The sequence below is a fragment of the Mesoplodon densirostris genome, chromosome 8 (assembly GCF_025265405.1).
Source record: "Mesoplodon densirostris isolate mMesDen1 chromosome 8, mMesDen1 primary haplotype, whole genome shotgun sequence".
NCBI classification, from domain to species: domain Eukaryota; kingdom Metazoa; phylum Chordata; class Mammalia; order Artiodactyla; family Ziphiidae; genus Mesoplodon; species Mesoplodon densirostris.
In genome coordinates, this window is record NC_082668.1 from 8,843,314 (window position 1) to 8,862,870 (window position 19,557).

At 36.1% G+C, this 19,557-nt stretch overlaps 1 protein-coding gene across 1 annotated transcript in view; it reads right to left on the bottom strand.

The window, feature by feature from the left end:
- Positions 1-19,557, bottom strand: part of PSMD1 (proteasome 26S subunit, non-ATPase 1) — a 106,167-nt gene that overhangs the window by 81,134 nt on the left and 5,476 nt on the right. The window contains exons 5-15 of the mRNA XM_060106299.1: positions 16,190-16,395; positions 13,163-13,306; positions 10,804-11,030; positions 8,246-8,306; positions 7,067-7,195; positions 5,840-5,928; positions 5,286-5,364; positions 4,621-4,794; positions 2,659-2,770; positions 1,867-2,063; positions 798-893 (exon numbers count right to left, since the gene is read on the bottom strand). Of these exons, the coding sequence (XP_059962282.1) occupies positions 798-893; positions 1,867-2,063; positions 2,659-2,770; positions 4,621-4,794; positions 5,286-5,364; positions 5,840-5,928; positions 7,067-7,195; positions 8,246-8,306; positions 10,804-11,030; positions 13,163-13,306; positions 16,190-16,395 (1,514 nt within the window). The remainder of the gene's footprint in view (positions 1-797; positions 894-1,866; positions 2,064-2,658; positions 2,771-4,620; positions 4,795-5,285; positions 5,365-5,839; positions 5,929-7,066; positions 7,196-8,245; positions 8,307-10,803; positions 11,031-13,162; positions 13,307-16,189; positions 16,396-19,557) is intronic.

Consider the following 19,557-nt stretch of genomic DNA (forward strand, 5'->3'; position numbering starts at 1 on the left):
CTTCACAGGCTGTAAAAAGAAGTCGTTCCTATTGTTCATTAGATTTCCCTACCCTGGGGTGGCTGCACACATTCACATGGTCTTTTTTTTTTAAACACAATAAAAGAGTTTAATAAGGTGTCCAGTTTACAAAATAAATCTAAAAAAATCAATAGCTTTTGTTTTACACCAATAATAACCTGGCAGAAAATGTAATGGGAGGAAAATTCCATACAATCATAACAATAAATATGAATTACCCAGGAACAATTCTCCTGAGGTGTGTTGAAGTCCTAGACGAATGGTTTACAATTTATTTGCAGACGGGAAGACATATCATGTTCCTTAAAGGGAGCAGCTGATATGCAGTTTGAGTTTTCTGTGTTGTAACTCTAATTACACTTGTATTAATTTGTTCTGGCATCTGTATTCCCCACAATACTGTAAGCTCAATGATGCCAAAGACTCCGTGTCATTCCCTGCTGTGTTCTAGTGCATGTCCAAGTTCCTGGATCCATTCACATGGTCTTGTCCCTTATAAATGAGGGTGCCCCTTGGAATAGAGTTTCAGAAGTTGCCCCTAAATGACTTTAAGGACTTTCATTCAAATAGACACACTGTTATCCTTTCCTGTATCCTTCTGAAAAGCTAAGTGAACCTGGCGCTAGGTTACGGTTGACTGTGCTCCATGAATGAGAATCTGAACCTGGGGCCGCTGGTGGTAGTTATATGGTATGGGTGTGCAGTCATCAGCACATTTAGTGTCCGTCTGCAAACTTTCTCTTCCACGTCTATCCAAGAAAGGTCAGAGTACTTACAGCAACGTGTAGCAGGCGGCGAATAGCTTTGTTGTTACCTGAACCACAATAAGCCATGGCCACAGTATACATTCCAGATCGTCGAAGAATTGGATCCTAAGAAATAATTCAATGTCAATCATCAACTTATTTCAGATAGTAACTTCTACAGGCTTAGTTTCATCCATCAGGGGAGTTGGTTTTAGGTAAGAAATGAACTCAAGGAGGACCATTTTGTGGTTGGCAGTTCTCTAAACAAATGGAGAATTAAAAGACTCTAATATGGTAGTAGTTAACTGCTTCTAATTCCCAATATTCTGTGCAACATGCCTATACTGCCTCACACTTTTTATGAAGTATAAACTCAAGCCCAATACCAACACTCACTGCCCTATGATTCTCAGCTTCCATTTGTCAAACAACAAAGAAGCTTGCTTCTAATTCTACATTCTAACTTGCTTTTACCTTACCACTTAATTCTTGGGCACTGAGCACTGAGTGGAAGAGATACGGAGTCTGATAGGTGAGCAAAATAATTAGTAGTTTTATGAATAAACTATAGCAGTGGATGTTTTTATCAGATTACAGAGGACAGTACTGTTTACCATTGACTACCTACCATATACAATACCATTGTAAAAACAAAACAAAAGGCAAAGGAAAAAAATCTCACCCAAATAAATAAGTATAGAGATTGGCACTGTTTTCTGATGAAAAAACAATGAAGTAAACTTTATATCTTATTAGATTATGAAATCATCCCCAAAACATTATTTCTAAAGGAAATCAACTTATGTATTTCTAAAGAACTTTTCTAAATCTGCTTATTTGAAAAATCACTGAAGTCTTGATTAAATTTAAAATTCTCGAATTAGCCCTGCTCACCTCTTTTACTCAGTGTTTTTCTTTCCTAAATTCTATTAGGCTTTATATATCTTTTGAGAAGTTTTATCAACAAATGTCCCTACGAGTTCTGATAGGAACAGAGATAATTTCCAGTAAAGGTTAAGTGTTTCTGTAAATGCTGGATATAATAACCAGAGGGTGAGGAAATGCAGGGAAAAAAAGGATGAATAATATGTGATCTCACCTTATCACGGCAGAGAGATTCAATGAGAGCATCAGCCTCTTCCATCCTCCCGTACATCACTAATGCTATGCCAACTGCAAGACCACGTAGAATCTTCTCATGTTGAGTTTCCTGTGCATAGCCAACCATGTCCTCAATAGCCTGGGCATTTTTAGAGCCCAACATAACCAAACCTAGGGCCAGGCCAGCTGCTTCCCCTAGTGAGTGAAAAGCAAAACATTAAAGAATAAGAGTTATGTATGTAAAGTAAATAAAACATATCCTATTGGAAGTGCTAACTATTAGCATCAACTATCAAAACAACCATTAGCTTCTGAGAGCATTTTTTCAAGTCATCAGATATAAGGAATAGTTTATGTGGAAGTACATCCATATATTTACAGCTATTTTCCTTTTAAATCTTGATAGGATATACTACCAAATCCTACAGTGATTTCAAAGGAGACATTATGCAATACTTTTCTACATTATCACCAAGCAGTATAGACAGCCCCAGGATACAAGCAGATCACTCTAATAAACTTCTATTTGCAAAAGTCAGTTATATAGACATACACACAAGATATACCATTTTAAAAAGCCTATATATCACAAAACATATTTTTATAAGATGAGTTTGATAAATGAGGCAAATAGAGAAATCTATTCCTATACTTCCTAAAAAGAATTCTCTACAAATAGAGAAATCCATTAGATTTAATTTTAAGAGACCACAAAATATAGGTAGAAAACAAGTATTACAGTTACATTAATTAATCCTAGAGTTTGTCACCTTTGGAAAGAATCACTTACCTGTCACAGCATCATCCTGATAAAGGTTTGTTTTTAGCAAATCATACACATCCTGGCGTGCAGTCCCCATGGCAGCCAAACCAAGGCCCAGACTACCACCATGTCGAACAATCTAGAGAAAAAGGATGGGCTCCATTTATTTGGTACACTGCACTTAAAATCCAAGCTTTCATTCTAATTTCAAAATACGTTGTGATATTAAGCATGGAAAGCAGCTGGCCTAGAAAGTATGATCAAAGGATACAGAGGGCCAGTGGTAACCTCACCAATTTCAGTTTCAAAAGAATGCTGCTTGCTGATGCAAAATAATAGTGAGTTGAGAAGGAAATGAAAAAAATGAAAGTGGAGATAGTACAGCTCTCATTTAATAAATTTACATGAGAAAGGGAGGAGAAAGATGACAACAACTAAAAGGGAGAAGCAAATGGTGAGGAAAGATTTTTTTAGGATAGGTGAGACCTGAAGATGCTTGTGGACTGAGAGAGGCAGCATAGAAGGAAACTGAAGACAGAGGAGAAAAAAGTTTTTTCATAACTTCCTGGTTATGAAGAAAGTGGGAGAAAATGGTGTCAAGACCAAAAGTTAGTCTTTATTTGAAGAACACTTTTGTGGTGATCTGTTACTTTTGAATGTACAGAATCCTTTTATTGGTGGCAGCACCCCATTCCTGCTTGGGGAATATTCCTCCCCACTGGTTCGAGTCTTGGTGGAACCATCACTTAAAATAAGCTCCCATATTCCCCTAGCGGAAGTGTGGGCCTGTGACCCAAGACAGGCCAGTCAGATGCTCCTCTGGAATTTTAATCTTTCTTAGGTGGAATGACCCAAGGACCTAAAACATTTCAAGTTCATTCATCCTGACAGTAGTGCCCTGAAGAGATGATCCCATTAGTTCCTGTTATCTAGATTCCTAGAATTGCCCTGCACTTAACCTTTGTGAGAACTGGTTCATCAGCTTTTCCTTTAATTAAATAAGCTACTTCCAATAAACTCCTTGTTTAAGCAGAGGGTTTTATTGCTGATAACCAAGAAGTTTTATCTGACAAGAAAATTTTTACCTGAGACCAACAGAGGAAATGAGGTGGAGATATGTATAAACTATATGATTTGTGGATAGGGGGTTTATTAGCTGAGAAAGACCTTCCTACTGGCCTCAGTCTTTTCACTGAAGTAGGACAGAATTTTCTGGCTCACTTAGCTACTCTCCCAATAGCCTTCTAAAAGAGACTAACATAAAAGTTAAAGTCTAAAATCCTATGCGTCAAGGTTCCTTAAAAAAAGAACAGGGCTGCTTAGTAAGTTTTTCCAAAAGAGTTACATTTAAAAAATCATCAAAGATCAAACAAGCAAGAATTCTGATTCCCAAAAGAGTACATGCAATTTCTTTGGGCTTTAGTTTCCTGAAAAATAATAGAATTAGGCTAAACGATCACTAAGGTCATTTATATAACATAACAAGACCCTGAAGTGTGGGAATACAACACATATTTTATCAATATAAATATCTGGTACTTTATTTTGCTCCTCACACAAGGTTTAAGGACTGAGAAGCACAATTTTAGCTTATAGAGAAGGAGAGGAAATTACCTTCAAAAGAAAAGATTCTAGGGACTTCCCTGGTGGTGTAGTGGTTAAGACTCCATGCTCCCAATGCAGGGGGCCTGGGTTCGATCCCTGGTCAGGGAACTAGATCCCACATGCATGCCCCAACTAAGGAGCCCATGTGCTGCAACTAAGGAGCTGGCCAGCCATAACTAAGGAGTCCTCGAGCCACAACTAAGGAGCCCACCTGCCACAACTAAGACCCACACAACCAAATAAAGAAAGAAAGAAAAGATTCAATGAGTACAGTACTGGTTTGAGAATCCTACAAAATTTCTATTCACTAAAATAATTTGGCAGATATAATGTTTCCCTGGACTCCTAAGTAATGGGAATTTATTTTTCCATTCTAATACTTACATCATTGCTGGCATTCTTAAGCTGGTTAAGCAGATAGTCAATTATATCACCACCATGATTGGCATGAATGAGACCTAGTGCATAGAGACCTCCACCTTCCTGATAGGCTGATCCTGGAGAGGTGTCCTTGGGAAGATATGTTGCCATTAACTGTAATGCTTCCTTCTCATGACCCTGTAAATTTGAGCCACCACAAAGGTGTCAGTAAAGAAGGTTAGAGAAAAGAAGATGTAACATTTTCTATGATTTTTGCTTTTTCTCTGGAGTGAAGGGGGAAGTGGGGCTCTCTCCTAAGCAACTTTATCACTCACACAAGAAGACAGCCTTTAAATGACCCAGTCACATCCTGGTTAGAAACAAATGCTGCAATTCCCACCCCCTCCTTGTTTTATAACAGTTCCCCAAATTCATCTTAGACAATGCAAATAACTTATTTCAATTCATTTTGAGAAATGTCTAAGCTAGTCTTCACAGGAAAAAGATTTCCACTTTTTGTAAAAAAAACAAACACATTTCTTCTTTACTTTATCCTTCCCTGTATGAGGACTGACCCAATTTAACAAAATGTACCTGTCAATGAATTATAGTAAACTTTAGTTTTTTTCTTAACTCCAGGAAAATTGCTTCTGTTCTGATGCCTGCTCACAGTGATTGGTATATATTACCTTATGAATTACACCCAAACTGGCCGTGGCTGTAAATTTTGCCCAGTTAGTGGCTCTGGCTAACCATTCCAAGTTATCTCTGTAAGAAAAGGAAATTCAGCAACACAACTGAAATGAATTCCATAAAGCTTTTTATAACACTAACATCAAAGCATTAAAATGTTCACCTTGAACTGTTACAAATCATTTTACTTTATGGATCTCAAGTTACTGATGATTCCGTTTTACCTCCTAAGTTGTTCTTAATATTTTGAGGACTTTAAAAAAATGAATGACATGTAATTCCACTATGAACAAAAGCAAAATTGTATCAAATTTCTAAGCTTAACGTATTTCATTCAAAAACCTATATTCAAGGAAACTAATAAAGAAAATTAATTTTACTTCAAAACAAGCAGGCATATGCAATTAAAAAAATTTATAAAATAGAAAATTAGAATTTAAAATTCAGGACTATCAGGCAGGGAAAGTTCCCCACATCCATGTGACAATGTCAACAGAGTCTCTGTCAAAGACAATTTTAAACCAAAGTGGGAACCTACAAGCATATTTACCTAAGAAACTGGTCACTGGTAGTCCCACAGTGCATAAAAGAGTTTGCTATAACAGTTGCTGTGTGACACACAGAGTTCCTTACTGCATCCTACAAAAACAAATACAGATTTTTATTATTAGCAAAGTATTCATACAAACGCAAGCTTGCACGTGAACACACAGTAAGAGGCCCTGTTTTGTGGTGAAAACATGAATAAACTGAACTGGTGTTTAACATATGAATCTTGGATATTTCTTTTATAAACATTAAATAGCTAGCTTATAAAAAACAAGCAAGTCAAACAAAGTTTTATTTGTGGTCTTAACTTGAGGTCAGTAGTAGATTTTAGGCAGGAATTTACGCAGCAGATTTTCTAATTTTTGGTTTCTGAATAGTTCGTCATTTCTCTTCAGTATCTTGCTCAAGGTCTCCAAAGTATTGGGGTAACCTGAGGAGCAATGCTGCACCTCTTCTGGCACTGTAACTCTGGCAAGCACCAAAGTTATTTTGTTTATTTTTAATGAGACTGCGTTATAAAGACAAACATCAGAAAATTGTCATAAATGCAAATTACATTATTCTTTTTGCCATCTGTAAAAATTATTTTGAAAGTCTGGAGAAGCATGATTACATATGCCTCAATCAAACAACTGCTTAGTAATGGAATAGTATATGATAATAAAAAATGAATAAATGACTTTGGGAAAGGATACTGGGTAAATAACACAGGCAAGGCAGGAAGATTTTTTGTACTATGTATCTTTTTATATTAAAACATTTTTTGAACCAGATGAATAGATTATCTGTTCGAAAATTAAAATTAATAATTGTTAGGATCAATATCTCAACAAAGGTTACAATATCAAGGTGAGAACCCCTATTCTCAAGGAGTTTGCAGCTCAGTGGGAAAAAACAAACACACAAATAACCTGTATTCATGTTCTGATTGTGGTATTTGTCCAAAAGCCACATGTATACATTCAAATAAAAGCTAACTTAAAAAAAAAAAAGCCACTAAACTTCCCAATGAGAGACTAACACAAAAAACAGGAGCTCAATCAATATTAATTCCCTTTCTTCTTCAACAAGATCAAGCATTTCTCCCATTGTTATTTTCTTAAAAATACTTATTTCCTTGATCAGGAATAAAATGCAACAAATTATTCAATAAGAAATAAATATAAGTACTTATTCAACAAAGAAATAAATATAAGAAAAAAGCCTCCATTACAGATGAGTTTCCTACCTTTGTGTTTTTTAGAATCATGAGATCTGTGTTATTGTTTCGTATTAAAAACTGCAGATGTAACTCAATAGCCATTTCACCACTTAGAATTTTAATCATTTTCAAAGTCTGGTCCTTGGGCTCTGGACTCTGCCGAACAAACAAGAATGAAAATTATTGTATTACTGAAATCCAGTAAGCTAACTTTAACAGCCCTAAACCAGTGAAATTCACAGTCATACACACAACAAAACCCATATTTTAACAGTAGGATCTAGAAAACTCATGTATCATTTATTTGAGAGAAAGTAATTTATTTCTTTATTAGATGCCATTGAGATATGATACCAGCTTGATGGAAGAATGCAATTCATTCCAAACTCGCTTCCAATATAAAATATTTTAATATTAAAAAAAACTGTAAAAGAGTAACTAATTACTGGTGATATGCAAGGAGAACTATTTTATACACAGCCAACTTATAGTTTAGGTGAGAAACTCCCTCCTCCAAATTGAGAAAAAGCACCTTTAACCAACACATATATATGATCTCATGAACTACCAAGCCATCAACACAACTCTCCAACCATGTGAACAAGAGTTGAAATTTATATACCTGATAACCAGAAACCAAAAATCCTGATAGAGGAAACAGTTACATCCAACAGACCACTGCTCTAATCCTTGCCCCACTCTCCACACACCATGAATACTAAAAATAAAGACAACTAAACTACCCCCTCCCCCTCTATGATAAGTTGCCATTTATTTGTTAGAAGCCATACTTTTTTTTCTCACCCTGTGACAGGTAATTCAGTTATTCTGGACAGAGTTCATTCTTTGATAAGGATCTGAGGATTTGACTTCTTCTAAGTCAAGTGCTTTCTGGGATTGATCTTTTTTCTTTTTTGACCATGCTGTGTGGCTTGTGGGATCTTAGTCCCCTGACCAAGGATTGAACCCAGGCCCTGTCAGCAGTGAAAGCGCTGAGTCCTAACCACTGGACTACCAGGGAATTCCCTGGGATGAATCTTTAAAATTTTACTTTTTACAGAAAATCCATTTTTATAAAATAACTTTGGTATCAAACTTAATAATAAACCTCCATAAAAGCAGATATGAAATACTTTTAAATAGTTTACAATATAGTGTGGAAATATGTGTTTAAATGGCAACCTCAACTTCAAAAAGCACACTTACCGCTTCTGGTGTCTTTCCTACAAGTACACTACCTGTCTTTTCTTCTGTTTCCATTGAGTCACTAAAAAGAAGAGAACCAATAGTTACTAATGTGATAAATCTTTTCTGAATAGTATGTGTGGGTGGCTTTTTTTTTTCTTTTAATCAAACTGAAGGTCTGAACCATGTCCAAATTAAATATTTTGCAAGGAAAAAACAGTTAATTACTTCTTAAGTACTGCCATTAGGAAACGAAAAAGATTGTAAAATAAGATGGAGGCAACCCAGTTACTGGATTTCCACCAAATACATTCATAAAAACACGCAAAGCAACTATGTTAGCAAAATATATGGACAACAAAACCAGGTGACAAAGTATCTCCCAGATTCCCAAAACATGGTCAGGTGAAGATACACCACTACGAGACACAAAGACCAGTCTGAAGCAAAGCAGCTGGAGCCTCAACAACTCTTAAACGAACCAGCCGACACCCCCTTCTAGGTCAAAGCACTACACTGAGGAGAAAATGCTGGGCACAGAATCCAAATTAAGGTGGCAGAAATGAGGGAAAAAGAAGGCTGAAATAAAAGTGAGAAAGGAAACAGAGCCAGAAGATCTCAGAACATAAGACATCATTTTGTTTAAAACTCCACAAACACAATAAAAGAGGAAGTTCTAGAGAACAGGGAAATTAGAAAAACTATCCTCCTTTGTAAATATTTAGGAAAACTAATTTCAGTAAAGATAAACCACAGAAAAGAATCAAAGTAAAATCCCATTCACTATTATAAGAAAAAATTATTTGAAAAGAGGTCAAAGATATGAAGAAAACTTTTATAAGATATAAAAGAAAATTATATATATATCAGAAATGAAATAATATAACTAGGGAAAAACTGGGAATGGAAGAAAAAGGATAATTACTTCAGAAATTAAGATCAACTCAGAAAGAACATGAAAGCAAATAAACACAACACAAGAATAGGAGAGGGTAAGGAGAAAGGAAATTTTAAAATCAAAAAGAAATAAATTAAATGCTATTACCCCACGATTAGGAACAAAGGAAGAATGTTTGGATTTCCTAACCAATGCAGAAAAAAATAAGGGGGGAAAAGATATGAAAGTTATAAAGGAAGAAGTAAAATTGTCTCTGTTCACAGATGACATGATTCCTATGTAGAAAATTCTATAAAGGGATCTATAAAAAAAATTTACTAGACCTAATAAGTGACTTAAGCAAGGTTGTGGGGTTCAACATTAATATAGAAAAATCAATTGTAATTCTATATATTAGCAACAAACAATTGGAAATTGAAATTTAAACGTACCACTTACAGCAGCATTAAAAGACCTAATACACTTAGGAATAAATTTAGGGAAAAATGTACAAAACTCCTGTACTAAAATCTACAAAAACACTATTGAGAGAAATGAAAGAAAACCTAAATAAATGAAGATTACAAGATTACTGACTTACAGTAATTTTTATTAGTTCTAATAAAAGTGTTAAAAAAGCCGACAATGGGGACTTCCCTAGTGGTCCAGTGGTTAAGAATCCGCCTGCCAATGCAGGGGACACGGGTTCGAGCCCTGGTCCGGGAAGATCCCACATGCTGCGGAGCAACTAAGGCCGTGTGCCACAACTACTGAGCATGTGCTCTAGAGCCCATGAGCCACGACTACTGAGCCCGTGCACCTAGAGCCCGTGCTCCGCAACAGGAGGAGGCACCGCAGTGAGAAGCCTCCGCTGGCTGCAACTAGAGAAAGCCCGGGCACAGCAATGAAGACCCAACACAACCAAAAATAATAAAAATAAATAAATTAAAAAAAAAAAAAAAAAGGACTAGTGAGAGGAAACATCCTTGTTTAAAAAAAAAAAAAAAAAAAAAAGCTGAGAATGTTTCTAACTGTACAAATATCTAACCCAAATGCCTAAAATCTAGCCCAACCTACCCCATCTGAGATTTTTTTTTTAATTTATTTATTTTATTTTTGACTGCGTTGCGTCTTCGTTGCCATGTGCGGGCTTCCTCTAGCTGCAGCGAGCGGGGGCCACTCCTCGCTGCAGTGCGCGGGCTTCTCACTGCGACGGCCTCTCCTGTTGCGGAGCAGGGGCTGTAGGCGCAATGGGCTTCAGCAGTTGTGGCTCGCGGGCTCTACAGCACAGGCTCAGTAGTTGTGGCAGACAAGCTCAGTTGCTCCGCGGCATGTGGGATCTTCCCAGACCAGGGCTCGTACCCATGTTCCCTGCATTGGGAGGCGGATTCCTAACCACTGTACCACCAGGGAAGCCCTATCTGAGATTTTTAATTTACTTGACTAAATAGCACACATGCTGTCTGGCAGGCACCCTCCCCATCAGACAACCACTTCCATTTCTTTCCATAAGGGTCCATTTCTTTGGTTTTCCTTAATGTAAGCAGCAGAGTGCAAAACAGAGCAATAGCTTTAGTAAGAGGCTAATCTATGAAAGCTGATGGCGAAATTTATTCTTAGATTATGTTGTCTATAAATATCTATTCCCAAAATGAAATAAAGATTGTTGAATTAGTTCTGATAGAGAAAAAGATACTTATACCTGTCTTTCTCTGATCCTGGAACAGTACCCGTATTGGTGGATCCAGGCACAGAAGCAATAGGGGTGCCAACAGTTCGAAGATTCTGGATTACAGATGACAAAAACTGCTGGCTAGCGCTTTCATACAAATCAAAACAAATCTGATAAGCCATCAGGAGGTTGTCTTCCTTTACCAGTTTTTCTAAGATATCACTCACAGCCTGAGGATCATCTAAGAAAATTAAGCACTGAAATGCAAATAAAGAACAATTACATAATAATTGAAGACTTTGTCTACAACATACTTAGAGAGTGATAGTCAACAAATGTAAGTAAAGGTAAACTGGGGCGGACTAACTATCTAGTCTAGCATTCTATTTCTGATCCTGGCACCAAAGTTTTCCTGAAAATGGAATCTGCCTTCCATAAGAAAATCCATACAACTTATATTCACAGCTCCTAACACTGTGCCTGGCAATCAGCAATATTCACTAACCGGCTGGTGAATGAATCTTGGCTTCTTTAAATCTTCTCCATACATCGCTATCCAGTGCTCTGTAACTTATTTTCTGCTTTACCATAAATTGTAGGAGTCGTTCATTCATTTTAACACATTATACTGTGCTGGGCCAGGACAAGAGGCACATTTTAAAATGACCATTTTGAAGCATTTCTCTTACTACTCTTAGGATTTGCCACCTGTTTTAACAAAAACCACCCAATAAATTTAGGATTTTTCTTTTAAGAATTCAATTTAAATTTTCTTTTTCCCTTAAGCAGCAAATAACTCAATTTCAAAATGAACACATTAACCAAAGTTATTATAAATTAAGAATAGGAAATTATGGAAACAAAATAAATGACCAAACCAGTAGACTGGTTAAGAAAGGCAAAGTATATCCACTGAATGACTACTGCACAATCAAGAAAGAGTTTGTACAAGAATTTGTGAAACGTCAAAACATGAAAAAATGTTAAATTGAAGGAAATATATAATTGATACTGTCTGCTTCCAGGGAAGGGAAATTGGGAGCCAAAGGAAAGAAGTGTCAAGAAGACTTTTTGCTGTATATCCTTGATTCTTCACGAATTTTGAATCATGTGAATGTAATATTATCTGTTCAAAAGTGTATTTTAAAAATGTAAAATAAATTTAAAAAATTTTACAGGGACAAGGAATAAAATAGCTAAAAGAAATAAAATTACTTCTGAGGAATAAAACTGAAATACACAGAGGAAGAAGGCAAAGGACTACTGTTTTTCATGTAAGTTTTAAAAAACTATTTGAAAAACTATTAAAAACTATTTAGAAGCAAACACAACCCAAAAAACCTATACAGAGAAAAGTGAAAGGAAATATACTAAAATGTTAGGTAGACTTCGGGTGACATAAAGGTGGATATTTTTCTTCCAGCTTTTTCTGTTTCACACTTGGTTTAAAAAGCATCAAAAACTATATATAAAATAGATAAGCAACAAGGATTTACTGTACAGCACAGAGAACTATATTCAGTATCTTGTAATAACCTATAACGGAAAATAATTTGGAAAAAAATAAAAACCTGAATCACTTTGCTGTACATCTAAAACTAACATAATATTGTAAATCAACTATACTCAATTTTTAAAAAAAGCATTGAAAAAAAGGATGCATTAATCTAAATTTTAAATATGTATAGAGGATAGAAACATATATTGAGAACACATTATAATGAAAAAATAACAAACCAAATGCATGATAAAATGCTGTGCTCTAAGCAGAATACAAAAATTTGTCAATAAAACATAATCTACCATCGAAAAGAATGAGGTAGCTCCACACATGCTAGTAGGTAGAGGAAAAACATTTATGAATCTTTTAATTGGGAAAAGGCCAATGGAAAGGGAAAGATACACTTTTCATTTTATCTATTTTCTATACTGTCTTAATTTTTTTTAAAGTGTGCAAGCAAGTCCATACATGAAAAGAGATAAAATATACCCAAAGGTCTTGGCTAGTGTTTGGGGAATGAAACCAAAGATAATTTTTATAGCTGAAATTCTTTCTAGAATGACATAACATAGGTACCGTTTTTATCTTTTCTTCTACCTTTTTTTTTTTTAACCTCACTTTCAAAAATTTCCTTAAATGCCTGGATTATTTTCAAAATGAAAAAAAGAATACATAGAAATAACATATTAAAACAAAACAGCTTTTTAGTTTTGAGAGATTCAGTTTCTTATCAGTAAAATGGAATATAAACGCATAAAGTATCTTCACAAGGCTGTTGTAAAGATCAATTGAGATACATGTATGAAATTATAGTGATGTGATGTTATATAATGTAATGTAGTGAGGCATGGCTCAGCAGTACAGTGTAAAGTAATACAATGTTATCACCTGACAAACATTGATGAAATCAGGTTTCTCCAAGTTCATGTAGATTTTAACTAGAACTCTCAGTACTTTATTCCGAAACTGTTTATTCTGCATTAAAGACATGCAGAGCTTGAGGCTATAAGCCAGCATTCCTGGGACATCATTCTGAAAGAGATAATTTGAAGAGACATGATTATCTGGTTACTGAAGCATGTTTATTTAGAAATCAAATTATTTTAATCAATATTCTTTAGTCATTCTAGGCAGCTAAAGATTTACTTGCTACTTAAACAATAAAACTTAAAATTTTAACCATTTCAGATGAAAATCTTAAAAGAAAATTACCTATTTCCCTGTCTTCATGAAAAAAAAAATAGGTTGAAAACAATTAAATATTTAGTGATCATCCAGGATCATGACTATATGACCATAGTATACTATACCTGTGGTGGTGCTGTTAGTTATTATAAAAAGATCTATACAGCTGTACATATACCAAGTGGCTATGCTTTTCAATTGTGCCTGCCTCTAGTCTTGCTAATCCTCATGACTTACCGCCTGTACTCACTGGCCAGGAACACAATGTGATAGAACTATTCTCCAGCTCTGAGTGACTCAAGCTTTGAGTGCTGTCACATCTAGCTGGGGCTCTCCCGAGGAAACTTTGACTCCAGATTATTTATGTATTTATTTATTTTATAAATTTATGTTTATTTTATTTATTTATTTTTGGCTGCGTTGGGTCTTCACTACTGCGCGCGGGCTTCCTCTAGTTGTGGCGAGCGGGGGCTATTCTTCGTTGCGGCACGCGGGCTTCTCACTGCAGTGGCTTCTCTTGTTGCGGAGCACGGGCTTCAGTAGCTGGGGCGCACAACTACTGTGGCTTAGTGCTCTGCGGCATGTGGGATCTTCCCGGACGAGGGCTCAAACCCATGTCCCCAGCATTGGCAGGCAGATTCTTAACCACTGCGCCAGCAGGGAAGCCCCTCCAGATTATTTATGTTTACCTTGTGCTTCTTCAAAGCGTACCCAATATTTGAGATACTAACCTAAAAAAGTCCTTCAACATAAATAAGCATACCCAATATTTGAGATACTAACCTATAAAAGTCCTTCAGCATAAATAAGCATGCTGAAGAGCTACAGGAGTACTTCTCAAAAAGCGAGTGGAGAAATTAAAAATTCACAAAATTCATTAATTTGAAAAGATATACACACCCCAATAGCAGTGTTATTTACAATAGCCAAGATATGGAAGCAACTTAAGTGTCCATCAACAGATGAATGGATAAAGATGTGGGGTGTCACACATACACAAATGTATATACACAATGGAATACTACTCAGCCACAAAAAAGAATGAGATTTTGCCATTTGCAGCAACATGGATGGACTTGGAGGGCATTATGCTAAGTGAAATAAGTCAGACAGAGAAAGACAAATACTGCATGATATCACTTATATGTGGAATCTGAAAAATACAACAAACTAGTGAATAAAACAAAAAATAAAAGCAGACTCACAGATAGAACAAACTAGAAGTTATCAGTGGGGACAGGGAAGGGGGAAGGGTAATATAGGAGTAGGGGATAAAAAAGGGTTATTATAGGATTATATGAAATCATGTGTGTGAAACTTTTGAAAACTGTAAAGCACTATAAAATTTAAAGATAGCTTTGTTCAATGATTAAAAAAAAATTTTTTTTAAAGCAAGTTGTGACCTATCAGCGTATACATTATGAAATCAACTTAATGGGACTAGCATTTTTTAAAAAATGAAATACAATTTAAAAATATCAGGATTACATCGTAAGTAGAAAAAGTAGGTATTATTTCATCCTAAATTACATCTATATGTATATGTGCACTGGGATGTAAAGTAAGACACATTTCTTACTCTGCTTTATTCTTTTTAAAAAAATTTATCACCCCTTTACCTTATAGGGAATAAAGCTTCACTGCCTGTTCCCCCAGTGGATTATTCCATTTGGGCAGGAACTTTGTTGGTCTTGTTTGCCACTGTATCTCCAATGTCTAGAACAGTGTCTGAGACATAATACACACTCAAAAAATATTTGTTGAATGAATAAAAACAAATATTTTAGTTCTATTCACCTGAAGACAAGGAGAAACTACAACTGCACAAAAATCAAACAGAGCAAAATAAGAGCCGTTCTATGACACTGGGTCATTCATTCATTTACTCATTTAAACTAATCTTACCACTGCTGCTAAACACTGCCTTAGGCTTTGGGGACCCAGTGGTGAAAGTACCTATCCTTAAGGAGGTTATAATCTGGTGGACCTAGCTGGACCTAAGGGTTGAGGAGGGTATGGCTGGCAGGGACTGACAGAAGGATCTGTAAACAAATGACAGTTGAGCTGAACCGTGAATCTTGAACAGGAATACAACAGGTAAAGAAAGAAAAGCAAAAAGGATGTTTTTGGCAGGGGCAATACTTTTGGCAAGGGGAATGGGGTATGGTACATCTAGCAGAAGAGACAAGGTCAAAATGGCTGGAGTGCAAAGAGCTAGCTTGTGGAAAAGAATAGGTAGTGAGGCAGGCAAAGTGGGCATGCAGATCAATGTCCATTTAACTCAGTCTTGCACCTCTCTGACCACTTTGGTTGGTGACTTACAACTGTCATAATTATTGCAAAACATCCCCAAACCGGGAATGTAGCTTATAGTTTTAACCATGATAAATGCATTACAATAGTAGTTTACCAATATAGTCTTCTTAAAAAGAGCAGGGTAATTAAGACAACTTCCCCATGCAAGATCTCAAAGGAATAAATGTGGTAAGATAAAAGCAACTATTCGACAAACACAAAACACAGCCAAGGTTCATTTATAAACATAAATATAAATATAAAATACATATATCTTATATTTTATAAATATAAAAATAAAAATTTTCCCAAAAGAGCACCTTATTATATCTAAGTTAGATGTTCTTTTCACTATCCATGCAATTTTCAGTTTTAATTATTTGCTCTGCTGATTCTTCATCAGTAGCAATCTCTAAAATCCCATCATCTACCTACCGACTCAAGTATAGTCTTCTCAAAGATGTCCAGTCTTCGTGTCTCCAGAGCAATGCCGATAGCTTGCTTATACTTGTGATCATCTAGACATCGTTGAAACATTTTATTCACAATGCCTTCCAATCTCTGGTCAATTGGTTTTTTTTCTCCTTCAGGCAAATCTGCATTTTCCACACACTGTTTGGTGTAGTGATCAATGCACTTTGCTATAGAGAAAATAAAATAACTCTGATCAGCTGGTAAATAGGGCTACACTACTAGAAAGGACAATGCCTACATTTATAATCATAAAAAAAACTTATGGGATAACTATGGAGTAATGAGCAAATGTCAAATTTTTTAAATGCTGTAAGTTATACCTTCAAATTAATATTGTTCCCTTCATTAACAGTTACACTGCAGGGCTACACACTAATTCCAGTAAGCTGACATTATTTAAAACATTTCCAGGACTTCCCTTGTGGCGCAGTGGTTAAGAATCCGCCTGCCAATGCAGGGGACACGGGTTTGAGCCCTGGTCCGGGAAGATCCCGCATGCTGCGGAGCAACTAAGCCCATGCACCACAACTACTGAGCCTGCGCACCTAGAGCCTGTACTCTGCAACGAGAAGCCACTGCAATGAGAAGCCCGCGCACCGCAACGAAGACCCAACGCAGCCACAAGATAAATAAATTAATTTAAAAAAATTTCTATCTTGTTACTGCTTATTATTCAAAATCATGTTATTCAACTTGACTAAGCTGCTTATTCTACGGAGTTGGCTACAAACAGCTGCTCTTTTCACTCTCAAAAACAAATACTTGCCATGATTAAGGATATTAACAAAAACCCTATTGTAGCAATTATCACATGGCAATAAATTACAATTCTTCACATTAATGAAACTATCAGATTCTTGATAGTAGAGAGTCTGTCTATGACCTGAAATGTGCCACAGGTTCTAAAGGCAATCCCAAGAAGATTTCCAAAAACCTTTCCGGCAATCAGCTAAAATATTCACTGTCTCAATGTGAGGTAGGTTGAACCTATTCACACATACTTCCCCTCTCCCCCAAACAGGGAGTCTGAAAATTCATGCAGTGGTGCATGTGCATAATTTGGCTTTCCCATTTCACGATGATTTGGGTGAACGGGGAGGATGAGGCAACATACTGAAGGGTATCATGTTTACAACTTACACTACTTTACAATCATAACTTAAACTTTATAGGAGCAACCAAGAAAGGAAATTTCCCTAAACCTTCTTCCACCTTCTTAAGGAGAACAGCCACTCAAGCTGAATGACATATATAATAGTTATCCTCTCTATAACTCACTGGCCTGTCACCCTCCCTTTCAAAGAGAAAGGTACAAGGAAAAGATTAATTCGTTGCACACTATAGCCCCAGGAAACAGAAATGATTTGAACTAGGATGAAGAACTGCTGGTCTACTAGATGGCCCATGTTAAGGGGTCTGTATTCTGGGGGAAGCAGAGGACCTTTATAAATTGGAATATACCACATTCAGGGTCCACCCAGGTAGGATTAGGCAGGTTCAGGTACAGTTAGTAAGAACTAAGTGGCACTCACAAAGCAGACCTTAAACAAGTTTGGTTGCAGAAAATCTTCACCAGGCCCTAATATGAGCTTTTTGAACCAAATGCAGTTGTGAGGAAACATTACCCCTACCTCATCAGAAAGGAATCTCAGATTTATAACATTTGGGGAGCTTTCCTTAGTTAATAACTGAGGAAGAAAAATGTTACCTCCCAGGTTTCAAATGAGACCTGTGCTCTCACTTACCAGGTTTATGTCATAACTGTATTCCAGAACCAAGCCTCATTCCTAGCTGAAGTCTTATTACAATCGGGAGAAGATTGAAAATTCTAGCCTTGAATTTTCTGAGTGTACTGTTTATGACATTCATTAAGATCCTAGGAAGGCTTTCCTAAATTCTATTTTATATATCCTCACAAATCTCACTGACATTTAAAAAAATCCATTCTAATAGTCCCAAGAAAACTAGAAGGGTGAACCCCATTTCCACACAAAGAAAAGCAAACAGAACTGGTCTACCAGTCAACCATCACCTTCTACAAGCTAAGATTAAGATGATACATAGGAAGGCATCTACCACCTCATAGCCTCTTATAGGCCAGCTGTCCTGATTAAAAGTATCATTTGTAAAATGTTAACATTGCAAGCACTTGCAGATCACCACTGGAAAAAATTATCAACATTCATCAAAAAAAAAAAAATCCTTCAAATAAGAGAAAAGAGATAAATGCACTTAACTCACCATTTCTAACTTAATGTAGGGAAAGTGCTCTGGTTTCAAATGATACGGTCTATTCTTTAAAATCATCTGTTCTTCCCACAGAATTCACAGATGAAAACTCCAATTCAGTGAGTTCCCAACAACAATAAACTTACTTGCAACATTCTCACACCATCATGGCAAAAAAATTTTAAATGTGAACACAAAATCTTACTTCAAACTTCAGGGACATTTGAAAAGTACCTCTCTGGACTGCCTTGTGCAGCATTTCCCAATTTCTGAAAGAGAATACCAATTTTCTCCTTTTAAGGGTTCAGGTGAATAATGCAGATCTCCTCTTAAACAGCAATTCAAAAAACTATACTATACACACTTGACAGAGAACACACTCTTGGGCTCTCTGTACCTATGATCTAAAGCTTGATAGTCAAAAAGACACATCTGAAGGGTATGCAATCCCTTTTTCCACCTATTAGAACAGGAGTTTTCAAACATTTTTAAAGCTACAAAAGCTTTGAACAAACTCTTACAGAGCTGGTTCAACTTACAAGATAGAGAATCCCAAACCTTACCTGTGTGCTACCCTCTCCAAAAATACAGAAGCAAATAAAAAAACAATGGTTACTAGTAGAAACAGTATGGATTTCGTAGTGAGTAAGCCTGGGTTTTAAATTCTGACCCTCCTATTTAATAGCCATGTGTCTTTATCATCTTGAAACCCAAGTTTTCTCATGTGTAAAACAAGGCTAGCTCCTTCTTCACAGGGCAGCTGTGGAATAAACTATGCTATGAAGAACGACCGGTACAGTGCCTAGTACAATGGAAACACTCACTAATGGTTTCCTGTGTTAGAAACAACTCTATAAGTTACTATCATTTAATTTCTGTTATTCACAATAATCTGATTTAATTTTTTCATATAACAGTACGCTCACCGGAAAAGAGATAAACATAATCACTGAGATAACTATCTTTGTGTTAAGTTGGCTGTTTCTGAATAATTTCTTAGATTCATTCTTAAAATATCTTGTGAGTAGAGTGTCTTCATTATTACTGTTGTTCATGTTATTGTTCATTACGACAAAAAATAACAAAGCACAGAATTCTAA